This window comes from Desmodus rotundus, chromosome 11 (genome assembly GCF_022682495.2).
Source record: "Desmodus rotundus isolate HL8 chromosome 11, HLdesRot8A.1, whole genome shotgun sequence".
In the NCBI taxonomy this organism is placed as follows: Eukaryota; Metazoa; Chordata; class Mammalia; order Chiroptera; family Phyllostomidae; genus Desmodus; species Desmodus rotundus.
In genome coordinates this window covers 16,555,200-16,570,769 of record NC_071397.1, presented here as the reverse complement: position 1 = coordinate 16,570,769, position 15,570 = coordinate 16,555,200, and the positions used below count along the sequence as shown (strand labels likewise).

The 15,570-nt window shown below is 36.5% G+C and overlaps 1 protein-coding gene and 1 pseudogene across 2 annotated transcripts in view; both read left to right on the top strand.

Moving 5' to 3' along the window:
* PKHD1 (PKHD1 ciliary IPT domain containing fibrocystin/polyductin) overlaps window positions 1-15,570 on the top strand; it is a 447,336-nt gene that overhangs the window by 415,558 nt on the left and 16,208 nt on the right. For both annotated transcript variants that reach the window (XM_024558059.3, XM_045193323.2), the window contains 3 exons: window positions 5,741-5,848; window positions 12,104-12,262; window positions 15,154-15,276. In XM_024558059.3, coding sequence (XP_024413827.2) covers window positions 5,741-5,848; window positions 12,104-12,262; window positions 15,154-15,276 — 390 coding nt within the window. The remainder of the gene's footprint in view (window positions 1-5,740; window positions 5,849-12,103; window positions 12,263-15,153; window positions 15,277-15,570) is intronic.
* On the top strand, window positions 11,693-11,822 carry LOC128779581 (small nucleolar RNA U3; annotated as a pseudogene).

Here is a 15,570-nt window from a genome sequence, read left to right as displayed (position 1 = left end):
TTGCTATGGAAAAGATGTTCAGTTTGATGTTATACCATTTGTCTAATTTTGTTTAAGATGTCCATACTACCCAAAAATGATCTACATATTCAATGTGATCTCTATTAAAATCCCAATAACATTTCTTATAGAATTACAAAAAATTAGAAAATTCATATGGAACCATAAGGAAATCCCAAATAACCAAAAAAATCTTGAAAAATAAAAACAAAACTAGAGGCATCAAGGCCACAACTGTCCAAATTTCAAAATATATTGTAGAACTCTAGTAAATAAAACAGCATGGTGCTTGCATAAATACAGACCTACAGACCAATGATACACAATAGAGAGCCCAGAAGTAAGTCCATGTACATATGGTCAACTGATGCTAACAAGAGAGCCAAGAACACACAATGGAGAGAGGAGAGTCTCTTCAACAAATGGTCTGGGGAAACTGGGTATCAACGTGCAAAAGGATAAAAAAAGGATAAAGTTGGGCATTGCTTTATACCACACAGGGAAAAAATAATCAACTCAAAGTGGATTAAAGTGTTAAATATAAGACCTGATACTATAAAACTCCTAGAAGAAAATGTAGAAGAAAATCTTGTCAACGATGGTCTTGGCAAAAGTTTTATAGATATGACATCAAAAGCACAGGTAATGAAAGCAAAATTAGAGGATATATTAATAACTCAAAAATTAGCTTATCAGATTTCTTATACCTTCAAAAACCAGTTTAAACATTTCTATTGGTTTTAGGTTGTCTGTAATGTTTTTTCCAAACTTGTAAAAGACTTACCTACCAGTTTAAACATCAGCCTATCTGCAAAATTGCTGGTTTCCAGGGAAGGCCATGACTTTACAGTTATCTCTTACTCTACCGAGGCTATGTGTCAAAGCTCATTCACTTGGCTCTCGTAACATACATGAAATGCTAAAATGAATAGGAATAAATCCACCCTAGAAGTGCTAAATCTTGCCTCCCCTGCTAATTGCATTTCTTTGGGCCTAAATTATTTCTACTGTCTGGCATACAATATACCTACCTGCCTCTCCTGAGAATATTGTTTTTCATTCTTTCATTGTTACTGTCCCTAAAAAATGAAGGAGATAAAATTGTTATGATCAAGTTTCCAAGAAAATGAATTCTCATTCAACATAGTTTTTAATAAGTTAATACCAGGATTTTTTTAATTGCTCTATTATTTAGATTATAATTTTTGTTTCTGTGCTAAGCTATACCTCATCAATTATAGAAAACAGAATGAGCCACAGACGTAGCCCCTTCTGAATATTTTCTTGAAGCGGCAACTGACATTTCATGATTAAATATTTCATAGCTTCAAACCTTTAAAGCTTGTTTCATTCTGTTGTTCTCTTTTTTTTTTAAATTCTAATCCTCTTTGTTTATTCAATTTCTAATATTTTCCTTTTAGAAAATAAAGGTTAGGATAACTTTCCATGGTATCACATTTTCTTTGAAAGTATATTTGTCTACTTGTGTGTAATATAATGGCAGTTTGGGATTCCATCACAAGATTTACAGTCATTTATTTGGACAGTGGGATTGATTTTAAGCATTTATTGTTTCCAAAAGTAGGATCTTTCATCAGTAAAGACAGTACTCCTAAGTTCATTTTTTATACTTTCCTTGGATATTTTGTCCTTGTTTATTTCATTTTTTCTTCCCTGAGAAAAGTATTCTCTGTCAAAATTTTGAACTCAATTCTGTTTAACATTACTTTTCTTTTTTTTTTTAAATTAAACATTCTGTTGTTTTCTTATTGGAGCTGTAAATTTGACTGGTATCTCTTTTCAAGTTGCTTTTCAACTATTTTTGCCTATAAATTTCCTACTCTCTCTACTTATTAGGAAACCAAAGCTTTTCAGCCTGTAGATAAAAATATTTTCTTCCCAAAATTCTATTGTCTCATTACTGTCCTCCTCACCCTGTTGACTTTCTCTCTGTGTAATCCCATTTTAAAGGTCCAGACGCTGCTGCTCATTTTATAAGAATCACCTCAATGATTTTCCATATCTACCATACTTCTACTCATACAATCGATATTTTACTTACTTTGGTGAAAGTAACACCCATATTGCTGACTCATATATTTGTTCTTCTCGGTGATTTCTTCACCCAAGCAATTAAATCTGAAACTCCTTAGGTTTAAAACCCTAAGGGAAAAAGACAACCCAAAATGTTTCCTATACAAATTTTCAGAGACAAACTACATTATTAAGAAAGTAAGGTAATTAAGCAAAGCTATCTAAGGTTGGCTAATGTAAAAATTAAACTTTCAAAACTGCATTATGGGTAATTTTCAATTGCTTGTTTTGATGATGTCATTTTGTCCATTCTTCAGTGCCATTTAGCTGTTGCTGGCGTTTTGGTCTGGAATGCATGAGATACAACAGTAATTCTGATCTCAACACAACGGCATTAAAAATATCAACGTTCAGCCTTTTTCATGTTCTAGTGATAGGTACATATATCAATTACCCTCACCTGACTACTGAAACTCACCTACCTCATCTTCTACTATCAGGGGTGTCCCATCCATGGCCCGCAGGCCGCATGCACCCCAGGATGGCTATGAATGCAGCCCCACACAAAATCATAAATTTACTTAAAACCTTTCTTTTTTTTTTGCTCATCAGTTTTTTTAGTGTTTGTGTATTTAATGTGTGGCCCAAGACACATCTTCTTCCAGTGTGGCCCAGAGATGCCAAAATGTTGGACACCCCTGTATCTACTTCATACATTCCCCATATTCTACACTTTAATCCACACTCCAACCCATACCCACACTGCATACCTCATCCTTACTCCATCTCTGTCTTTGTCCTTTCATGCTTCTATAACAGAGTATCATAGACTGAAGGGCTTATAAATAAAGAAAAGTATTTCTCACAGTTCTGGAAACTGTGAAACCCAAGGTCAAGTCTCCAGGAAATTCGTGTCTGGGAAGGACCCACTTCCTGGTTCATAAACAGCCATCTTCTTACTACGTCCTCACGTGGCAGAGGGGGTGAGGGAACTCTCTGGAGTCTCATGCATAAGGTCACTTAATTACATTCATGGGGATTCTGTCCTGATGGTCTAATCATTTCTCAAAGGCCCCACCACCAAACACCGTTACATTGGAGATTAGGTTTCAGCATTCAAATTCTGGAGGTGAACAAACATTCAGTCCATAGCAATACCCTCCCTATACTCTATAACTTACCTATATCTGGTACCTCATTTATACCTTATGCCTTATGTCTACTCCATATCCTTAGTCGTACTCTATACTGGACCCATACTCTGTGCTTTACCAACACACCATGTCTTTACTCCTACTCTGTCACCTACCCACACCCGGGGCTTTATTCATATTCCATGCCTTACTGATATTTTTTTAAATATTGTGGTAAAATGCACAGAACATAAAACTTACTATGTTAACTGTTTTGATATATACCGTTAGTTTAGTTACCTATATTTTTTACCTTACCTATACTTCATACCTTACACTTCTTGCTCGTACTCTGTACCTTAGGCGTACCTCACAGTACTTTATACATTACCCATATCCAGTATGGGTAACTTATTCTAAGTATTTCCAGAAGAAAAGAAAAATAACAACAAAACTATACCTACATATCTGGCCTAAATTTTTTATTCTGCAATTTAACTTGATTTTTTTTGTCTCAGTAGATCTCCTCAGTAAAAAAGAGATTATTAATCCCCCAAAGGCAGATTTATATACACAAAGACTATTATTTAAGGGCCCTTCAGATTCTTTGATAATAATAGATCCTAGTATTAGAAAAAATATTTTAATATTTTTAAAAAATAAAGTCTCAACATTAATGATGTACTAGTTTGCCAGTGTGCACTGCTAGGGTGAGAGACAGTGTGACAGAGAATTGGGGCTGCAAAGGTATTTGAGAAACCATGTGCCCTGTGAAAACATTCTCAGGTGGCAGTCCCTGTCACGCCGTGTAATCAGTTTCAGTTTTGCACAAGTCCAGCACCCCATCTCGTCCCAAGTTCCCTCAGCCAGTCCGTTGTTCACACCAGCTTGATCAGGGAGCCGGTCAATGGCATCTGGCTATTTCACAGGTACCATTCCAGAGATATGATGAACCCTGGAGTAATATACTGTACTTAGCAGCAACCGCCTCAGCTTTGGGGCACATATGCTTCAAATCTGAGAATATCATAGATAGATATATATATATGGGAATCTTTGTAGAGATCTCTGAGGCAAGCTGGTATTTAACACAAAAGCAAACCCATTTGGAACTAAAGTACTTTCCATTAGGCAGTTTGGCGGCTGTTTATGAGGCAGACTCACTGTGCTCCACGGACACATTTCGATTAAATGCTGCTTTGTATTCCTCCAAAGATGGGAACAATAAGGACGTTTGTCAAAGGAAAAACTGCAGCGAACGGTTTCATGTTGAACATCTGTACTCTGCAGTTCATTGTTTGCAAGAGTTTATTGACCATAATTTTGATGCATATAGGTTTTAAAGAGTATAAACTGCATTTATCTTGGGCGCCTATCATTTATTTTAGTCCTGGCTTATTTATTTCCATTTTTCTGGGCATTTTATTTATTTTGGAACTCTGAAGAGATGAAGGAAAACATGTTTCCAAAAAAGGAAGTTTAGTTAGCTCTGCAAAATTAATGAGGAAAGACAATGTTTTCACAAAAAAAGGACTGAGCAATTGAAGTGAAAAATGTAACACTAAGCATATATATATATATATCTTCATGATACCTTTCAGTCTTAAAGATCTCCAACCAATTATAAACTTTAAGACCCCTCTCCTAACTCATTGTCCATCATACCAACCACAGCGTCTTTTCCAGAGTGAAATGTAGCAACTGGTAATCAGCAAACTAATCTGAAGATAGTGGAGTCAAAAGACTAATTAATTAATGGTAATGTGAATGTGATCCTGCCTTAAGTCGTCTTCTTTCACTTTATAAATAGATGGCTTATATTTAGAAGATGTCAGGTTTTTTGTTTTTGCCTTTTATTCAGGGAGGCCATGGTCTAGGCAACTGAAGTTGCTAAATCTGTATCCATCATGATCTGATGTACTGCTGAAGTCTTGGTCACTTGGCCTAACTGTGCCCCCACATAAACTACAGAACCTTTGAATAGAAAACAGGCAGACACTAAAAACTGACCACCTAGAAAGACAATAGTACCTAGAAATACAATAAATAGTCTTTCTCGAGAGAGATTTACTAATGAAATGGTCAAGATATAGTAGTGGTTAAGACTGCTGACTCTGAAATGAGGCACATTTGGGCTATAACCCCAGCACCAAGTAATTTAAACTTTTATGAGCCTATTTCCTAATCTCTAAGTAATATAGATAATAACATATTTTAAATGATTTTATATAGTTTATTTATAATGCAGTTAAATGTATATAAAGCACAGTGTCTGGTTAATATACGGTTAATATATGAAAACTAGAAATGTACAATCAAGTATCAATTTTAGTTGGAGAAATTAGTCTGATACTTAATATAATGATTCAACCTATGTTAGCTGTTGTTATTATTCTGTCTTAGATTATTTGGTTCCAAGACTTATGTAAGAAAACCCTGATGGACTTAGTGACCTCTTTAATTAAAAAAAATTTTTTTCCCTTTATTGTCCAATTGCCCCTCTATAGACAACACTTGAAGAGACTGTTCTTGAGTAGATGACTAACACTTTTTGTTTTTGTGTTTGTTCGTAGGGTGTACTCAGGCAGAAACTCAAGATGGTTATGTGAGCTTCTCTAACTTGGCAGTTTTGATCTCTGGGTCAGATTGGCACTTTATTTTCACTGTCACTTTCCCTCCAGGTAATTTCAGCACAATGTGTTTTTATTATCTGTGTTTTTTATTGAAAAATAGCCCCTTCTCTTTGATAGTAGAAATAGCTTCTGTCATGAATAAGAAGTCACCTAAATATAGAAGAAAACCGACATCACTTGTTTATATTATTCAGGTGTGAGAAGCAAGAACACGTGTAGAGATTGAGCCTCAGGAGAATCCCAGTAAACAGGAATCCAAATGTACATTTTCCTCCAGTTGTTAAAATTTACTTTGAATTTTCGGCTTTAAAAAAATTTTTCTGTGACATTTGAACAGTTAGTTGGATATTAATTAGGTAATTTTAATTTATAAAAGAGAGAGCTCTGGGATATTGCATCTTATGACTTCTTCCATTTCTGCCCTCCTCACCCACTGCCCCCAACCCCACAAATAGCAACTATGCCCATTTAGAATCCTGGTACTTTAGAAGCATCGGTATAAAGTATGTGAAAATTACTTATATAATCCAGTTCTTCTTGAAAACATATCAAAAAGAAATTTCCCTCCTGAAATATTCTTGAAAATTTTTTGATTTGTTAAGGTTAGTAATAACTATTCAATAAGTTTATAGCAGGTAATGTGTTAGTTAAACTTCAAAGCCAGATGAACTATGTAAAATGCTACCCTCTCATTTCTGTGAAGGGTAGAGCTGAGAGTCCAATTTCTGACATCCTTTTTTTAAGCATTGAACTCTGATAAAAGCAGAGTGACCCACTTAGGAAAAAAGAGACTTAAATATCGCATGCATTATTGTGATTTACCAAAAAAAAATTCCACCTAAAAGGATTTTAAAAATAGTAACATCACATTTGAATGAAAACTAGAAATTTACAATCAAGTATCCATTTTGGTTAGAGAAATTAGTCTGATACTTAAGTGATTTATGTACAGGTGTGACAATACAAAGTCTTGCAAACTGCATTAGGGCAGTCGTTACTGGATTTAAATCTCTCAGATACTGAAAATGGCAAAGGAAACCGAATGTTTTGATGTGAGGTATCGGAAACCCAACAACACATAAATATTTAATTAAAGCCAGATATTAGTCTTCCCCCATGAAACTTAAATTCCAATTGTCATAGCATACTTTTCAAAAAGTTAAAGAATGTGGCTTTCATAAAAATGTATAAAGAGCACTTGTCAACAAGTTATTAAACCCATAATGAGGGAACCAGAAGGAAGGCGAAGCTGTTAAATACCATGTGAAGGATATAGATCAGCCGGGAAAGAGCTGCTGACATGAGTTTGTTAAATCGGATACAGGGCAATAAAACTGTAACCTTTGAAGTTACATGTCTACAGATATTCTTTGCATCTTTACTGGAAAAAAATAATTTGCAGCTTACCAATCTTGTATTAATTAAGCCTGATCCTTAATTAACATTAAATATTAAGTTAAAAAAAAAACAATGGTCCAGAGAATTGGATAAACCATGGATGGGCCAATTGAAAAATACTCCAGTATGACATCGATGAGATCTGTAATCATTTTTCCCCTTAATTCCAAGTTTTGGATCATTTTTCTTCCCCAAGGAAATACCTTCTGTCATCAGGTGATATTATTATTAATTATGTTAGACAGGTGCTATTTTAATATCTATGAAGACATTCTAATTTAAGTACATGTTCATCTAGAAACATGTTCAGTGTCCTTGCCCATGGGGTTCCCAAGGATGTATTTTGGAGGGTAACACATGCAAAGTTGGATATTTTGTCCTAGAGACTTTTGTCCTTTAATGTTTTCAGTGCTGACCTAAGACTGAATACTTTATCAGGGTTGTTTTAAAGAATAAGTTATAAAGCCAAATGTAAAATGCGGTGTAAGCCAAACTTCTCAGTAACACTCGTGATTTTGAACTGAGCTTGGTGTTCATGATGACTAGATCGCTACTGCATTTTAGGTTCCACCAGTAACTTGTGCAGTGGACGACTGAGGAACTGTCATTTTTCATTAGCCATTTGCCCTAAACGTTTCTTCATAATTTTCGAGACTAAGTCTGTGAGGTAGGGCTCTGTCAGAATTAGATACCAAAGTTTCAATTAGAAGAGAATGGATGGAAGATAAAATGAAAGTGGAAAAAGGCCTCCACTTCTGTGACCCTTATTGCTGACACGTTCTGTTTTGTTTACATTTTCTTCCCATCATCCCCCGCCCCCTCCCCTTTGGCAAACACCAGCTTGTTCTTCCTTTGTGTAGATAAGTTTCCATTTTGTTTCGTTTACGCATTTGTGTTTTTAGATTCCACATATAAGTGAGGTCGTATACTTGTCTTTCTCTGTCTGATTTATTTCACTTGGCATGATACCCTCTGGTTCCATCCGTGTTGTTGCAAATGGCAATATTTCTTTCTTTTTTATTGAATAATATTCTATTATATATATCACATTTTCCTTATCCATTCATTTATTGATGGACACTTCTTTACTGTGGCTATTATTAGTAATGCTGCAATGAGCATATGGATAAATATATCTTTTCAAATTAATGTTTTTGTTTTTTTCAGGTAAGTACCCAGAAGTGAAGTTTCTGAATCATATGGCAGCACATATTTTAATTTTTGGAGGAATTTTCATACTGTTTTCTGTAGTGGCTGCACTAATTCACAATCCCATCAATAGAGTACGAGGGTTCCCTTTACTCCACAGTTTTGCCAATACTTATTTGTTGATTTATTGATGGTAGCCATTCTTATAGGTGGAAGGTAATATCTCATTGTGGTTTTGATTTGACATCATGTTGATTAACAGTCCAGATGCCTGAGAGCAACTCCTTATTTCCAACTATATCAATTTCTAGTGCTAGAATCCTTTGGGAAGGCAGTTCTCCCCTCATTGATAGGCCAGTCAATGAATTTTTTTTTATTTCTAACAAGCTCCAAAGTCACAGATGTAACAAGCATTGATTTGTGTTGTTGTTATTGTTTCGTTCTTCTATGAATCAAGCAGAAAACTTGCAATAAGTTTTGTTGTTTTTCCTCTTCTCTGTCAGAGGCAGAAACAAATAGAGAGGGGAACAAATTATCATTCCTGTTTTAGAAATACAGATATTGAGGAACTAAGAAGTTAAGTTGTTCTGACCAAGTGTGTATGGAATCCTCATAAGTCTTTCTAAAATGTTGACTAATCCAGGTCATTTATTTATTTCTGAACTTCCTAAGATACTGCCAAGACAAAGGTTTCTATAAGTTTGTACCACTGACATTGCACCCAGCTTTGCACATTCACGCATTACCAGGGTCTTGGTGTGGGTTTTCTAACCATTTCTTGGAGCCATGGAGTTCTTGGGGGTTCTCAGGGGCTTCTGGGCCATCTAATCCAGACGAGCTCTGTAGTAGTTGCCATGTCCATGCCTGAAATACTCTTTCTCCAGAAATTCACATGGCTCACTCATCACTTCACTCAGGTTTTTTTCCAGTGTCACCTGCTCAGATAACATGTGCTCTATACCGCCGTCTCCAACCCTGCTCCCACCTCCAGTCATCCTGCCTTCCAAGCTCACTTTCTCCCCTTACAGCACATACCACGACCTGGCCTCAGAGTATCCCTGTATTTGCATGTTTGTCTACTGTCTGTGGGCCCCATTAGAACCTGAGTTCTACAACACAGAGGAGTCCTGCTGAGTTCGGCGTTATAGTCCCAGGGTGTAGAAAAACACCACACAGACGCACAAACATTTGTTTATAAATAAGTAAGTATACTGAGGTTATGTCTAAGATTGCATTTTTGAAAGTGGTGTGCTGCTAAAAATACTCAGAAGCAGCTGGTCTCCACCTTTAGACCCAGGTTACTGATCTAGGCTTATAAACTGGTCTCTGTGACTTCAGGCCCTCGGAATTTTCCCTTATATAACATTTCATTGCCTTCAGAGTATAGTCAAGGTCCTTTTGATGGACATTGAATACCCAGCAAAATTTGTCTCAAATACTTTCCAGCATTAATTTCCTAAACATCAGTTGATCTTTTCTTCTTTCTGTCTTTATGTATTCAGTCTTCAAAGTCCTACTTAGATACCCCGTTCTCTGGTATGCTTTTTTCTGATCATATCAATAAAAAATATTCTTCCAAAACAACTGATTTGCATTATTCCAGTTGCATGTGTTACATCCTGATTTTTATTACAAACATTTGTATGTGTATCTCATTTCATTTACTAGCTCATAAATATTTTAAGAATGAGAACAATAAATTATCCACTAAGCAAAGTAAATAATCAGTGAGCAATCACTGGAAAATGGATAAAAGTAACGAGGAGTTTTGTTTTTACTTCTGCAAACCCCTAGTAAAATCCATTCCCCCATATCCGGGCTATATTTATTTTATTCGGATGCACATAAAAAGAAACTAATTGATAAGAAACAAGTCAAGGTTGTCTCAAGTAGAAGCATTTCTAGCTAATTTTATTGTGGTAGCTTTGGGACTGAGTCAGCCAGGAGTCAAGGGACTAAAGATGTGACTGTGTCTCTCAATCAAATTGTCAGATTTAACCCAAGAAAAGCACAGCAAAGAAAAACCACGGTGTTTTCTGGAGTAGAGGAAATAAAAGCTGTTATTGCCTGAGTGATTCAGATAAAAGCAGAGACTTGAGATTGGTTTGTTTGTTTGAATAAACTACTTTTATTTTTTTTAATTTATACTTTTAAAATGCTGGCTGTAACTAACTCGTACTCATAGGCAAGATTTTTTTTAAGTTTTCAGTTTTGTGAGATGTAAATGACATGATAAATTACACATACTTAAAGCATGTCATTTGATAAATTTTGATGAATGTATACTCCCATGAAACCCTCCCCACAACTAAACTAATGAACATATCTATCACTTTCCAAAGTATAGGCAAATTTAAATTTGTAATATTTTAAAAAACAGGCAGTAAAATTTATCTTTTTGGTATATCTTTTTATGAATTCAAATACATGTATAGACTCATGTAATCACCACTCAGGATTCACCACTTCAGTCAGGATACAGGAAATTTTCCCTCAAAATTGTTTCTTATGTGCTCCTCTGTCCTCCCCTCCTCCCCTCCACTACCACTAATCCCTGGCAACCACCGATCTGGTCTCTATCACCCCAGTTTTGTCTTTTCCAGAATGTCATATAAATGGAATCATGCAGTGTGTTCCGTTCAGATACAGGCTTCTCTCACTCAGTATAATGTCTTTGATGTTCATCCCAGTTTCTTCACATTGTCAGTCCTTCCTTCCTTCCTTCCTTCCTTTCTTCCTTCCTTCCTTCCTGCCTTCCTGCCTTCCTTCCTGCCTTCTTTCCTCTCTCCCTCCCTCCCTTCTCTCTCTCTCTCACTCCTTCCCTCCCTTTCTTTCCCTTTCTGTCTCTCACTTCCTTCATTTCTCCTTCCTTCTTGTTTTCCTCGTCTTTTTCTGTATTTGATTGAGTAGCATTTCATCATTTGGATGAACCACAGTTGATTATTTCATTCCCCTGTTGAAGAACATTTGGGTTTTTTCTGGGATTGGGTGACTATGGGTAGAGATGCTATAAATAAATATGTGTGTACAGATTTGTGTGTGTATAGGCAAGGCTTTTTTTTTAGATTCTCTTATGCCTTGTTTCAAATGTAATAATGGAGCGAGAGCCAAAATGTATAGTGTATTAAAAATGGAGGAGTTTGAGACGAATTCTTAGAAAGACACACTCTGTAAAGAAAGTCACCCTTTTTATTTCATCTCTCATATCCAAGTGGCTCTCTCTCTATACCATGCTCTACCCCCAGTTTTCCAGATAACAAAATTTGCATGGACATGAGAATTCTCTTGGCTCTGCAGTAGGAGTCTCTGTGCCCATTTTGTATTACATGCCATACTTTAAACAGGAAGACTATACTTTCAGGGATCATTTCTATAGTTTGTTAAATAGGATACATACGTCATAGCAAGTAGTTTCACGCATTCTGGAACTAAGAGTATTTCTGCTCTAATTAGTGGAACATAAGAATGAAGCTAAATTTTGCATTGGTGAGGAAGGCATGTCTGCATAAAAAGGGAGAATAGGAAGAATTCCTCATCATTATTGGACATAGGAAAGAACAATTGTGTGTTACTGTTGAAATCGGATTCCTGTAGTTCTTAAGTAATACAAAGCTTCAATTCATTTTTGTTCCTTTATTTAAACATTTAATTCAATAAATACTTATTAAACCTACTAAGTGTTGTAAGCATATTTTTCTACAATATTATATTAGTAGATTATTAATAGTTATTATTGAGACTTTTTTTTTTTAACAGGAACTAATTTTACAGCTCGATCCAGGCCATTCGCCATCTTACCCGTGACCCGGTCGGAGAGGTCAGCGGTCATCCTGTCTGCTTCCCTGTGCTCAGTGGTGTCCTGGCTGACTCTGTGCTGTCTGGTGTGCTGTTGGTTTAAGAAAAGCAAAAGCAGAAGTATGTGGATATTTTTGAATGAAAACATTGGAGGAAACATACCATCACGTATAATATATTAACATTTCATTTTCTTCCCCCAAAGAGAAATTTTTATGAACTTTTACAACATATTAAACTGTAACAGGAAAGCCAGCATTCATGCCGCCTGTCACCCACCAGACCCCATAAGCAGAGAGAGGGATTGAATCTTTATGGGCGCTTTATTCAAATGGGTGATCTGAGAAGACAGTGGGTTTGTACCCTAACAGATGGTCTTAAATTCCATTTTTAAATGGCCGTTTTTATAAGGAGAATCAAGTGTAGGTAAGGGGTTTGGAATTCAGGAAAAAGTTAATTAGATTAAAAAAAAATTGCAGCATTCTCACCCTGGGTGCTGGCCTTTGTCTGGACTTCAGGGGGTGGTCTTTATCTGTGTCCTGGGGTTGGTCATCTCACCCTGGAGTACTATAACTCAGATACAACCACACCTAAAACAAAAACAAAAGCAAACTAAGCAAACAACTAGAACAGGAACGGAACCACAGAAATGGAGCTCACATGGAGGGTTATCAACAGGGGAGTGGGAGGGGGAGCGGGGGAAAGGTACAGAGAATAAGTAGCATAGGTGATAGGTGGAAAATTGACAGGGGGAGGGTAACAATAGTGTAGGAAATGTAGAAGCCAAAGAACTTATAAGTATGACCCATGGGCATGAACTAGAGGGGGGGGGATGTGGGAGGGAGGGGGTGTGCAGGATGGAGTGGAGTGAGGAGGGGGGAAATGGGACAACTGTAATAGCATAATCAATAAATATATTTTTTTTAAAAAAGAAAAAGGAAATGCTTGCAGCCCTCCTGAGGCACAAAGGAACTGTTTAGGGTCTCCTGGAGTCAGGGTGGGTCAAACCTTCAGTTCCTGGAACAATAGCTTTTGATTGCATTGATTACTAAGTTTATTAGCTATTACTCAAACTGACATTTTCCAACTTTTGAGTCTCCCATCAAAACCACATGGAGCTAAGTTGCTCAGTTCATACAGTAGAGACAAGAATTGCCTAATCTTAAATAATAATTGCAATACTCATGGAAGCTAAAATTTATTGCACACTCAGTATGGACCAAGTTCTAACTACTTTGGATACATGATTTATCTAATCTTCACAACCACCCTAGGAAGTGGGAATGGAAGACTCTATGTTAGGGACCTGGCGAATGAGGCACAGAAAGGCTAAGGAACTTGCCCCACGGTCACACAATCAGAAAGAAACCAGCCGTTTGGCTCTAGATCTTACTCTCTGAAACTCTATGTGCCACTGCCCAAGTAACCCTCCAAAAGGTGAGCTCAAGAATCGGGGAAATGTCCTCTTCTCCTTCAGAAGAAGGAAGAGGGTGCTTGGTGTTTAGTCTTTGTTTTCTCTGAGAGCACAGAAATCATGTTCTTAGACATTATCCCAGAAGCCGATTTTTCTTTTTAGCTGGAGACATGGAACATCACTGAGGGAAAGAGGTTCTGTAAAAGAGACTTCTATCTTCCTACTCTGTTCTTAGAGTGTGTGAGACACAGAGGCGAATTCCTTACTCCACCCACAGGACACCCCCCATCAAGTGAATGGGTGAAACTCTCATGATACTAGGAGATATTAGGAAACCAAAGTGATAAGAGTGAGTACACAGAGAGGCAAAAGGAGGAGAGGTAAAGACAAGTCAAGATAAAGAAAGGAGAAAGGAAGATGCACTACGTTGAACCAAGGTCCGGCCCAGCACCCCTACCTCTCCCTGTCATGATCAGTCTGGGCAAACTACAAGGAAACTTGAGGACTCCTTGTCTTTCTCAAAAAGAACAAGAGCTCCTCAGTTTGTGTTGTTGCCTCTGATTTTCTGAACTGCAGGTTTTCGTCTTTATTTTCAAATCTAAAGTTCAGTGTGTGTGTGTGCGTGTGTGTGTGTTGCTTTCTGGTTTGAAAGCAAAGATCTTTCATAATTTTTAATCTTATGTGATACTGTGAAGTAGGTAATTTAATTCTCATCCACACTTTTATGGATAAACCTACCAGCCTTGGAGGGACTTCCAAGTGGGCTCTGCTCACTTCATTTCTTCTGTTTTGTTCCCCTAGAACTAGAGAAACCTCTTCTGCATTTGCTAATATATCAGTCATCCCACTGTCCTCCTTTTGTTCTTTGAACTTTTCAATATCTGTGGAAACATTTCCCTGTGTTAAATTCTCATATTTTCCTGCCTGAACAAAGACTCTTAACTTTCCATTAAAAAAAAATGTAAAGAGATCAAGAGGAACATTATGGGGGGGGGGAGTGTAGAGTAATCAGCGCCGTATGAGTAATTTGTATTTCCTTCTGTGTATTTTCTGTACTTTTCAAATTGCTAAAATGAACATTCATTCCTTTAGAATAAAATAATATTGTTCTTTCTCCATGTGTCTTTGCAGCTTCCTGTGAATCTATAATTATTTCAGAATAAAAGGTTAAAAAAATATTAGTCACATTCTATGCCAGCTCTATCCAATAAAAATATAACATGACCAAAAGTGTGAAGCATCTAATGTAAATTTCTAGAAGCTACTTAACCGAATATATCAAAATTTATTTCAACATGGTATGAATATGAACTACATTATACACTTTACGTTTTTTCAAAATTAGGTGTAAATTCTACACTTACAGCACATCTCAGTTAGAATTAGTCATATTTCACATGTTCAGTCAGGAGAGGGGATTTTGTTCATTCTTCCGTAAACTCTGGGTTCATTACGTGCATTCTATTACACGTGGCTCACAGTCATTTCTGGGGGCAGACAAGAGAAACTTTTCAACACCTAGGGCCCATTTGCAAAGAAAAACGTTATTTTATTCTGAAAAAAAAACAAGTAACACTTCTTTTTCTCATTAATTTAGAAATAAAAAGTGAAGACATTTCTGAATCCCAGACTAATGATCAAAAGAATTGTATCCATGTCTCATCCAAACACCAAGGATCACAGATGGAGACAGAAAAAGAAGACCCCACAGTGGGAGAAGGTAAGCTTGGACAAGAGGGGTGATTCCCACCGGAGAGACACAAAGTGTGGATGAATTATAGCCACCTTCTCTCCTGGCTGTCAGTTTCTGAATCAATTTAGTTTATAGCCTTTTATTTTGTCTTTGTTATTCTTCAAGGAAATCATACCCCAGCATAGGAATATACAAGTCTAGCTGATCATTCATCTATTAGACAATTATTCAAGTTGATATTTATATTTTCTTACTTAGTAGAATATTATTGGCTTAACATTGGAATTTGTTACACAGAGAAAGGGAAAACCAGAGGACAGG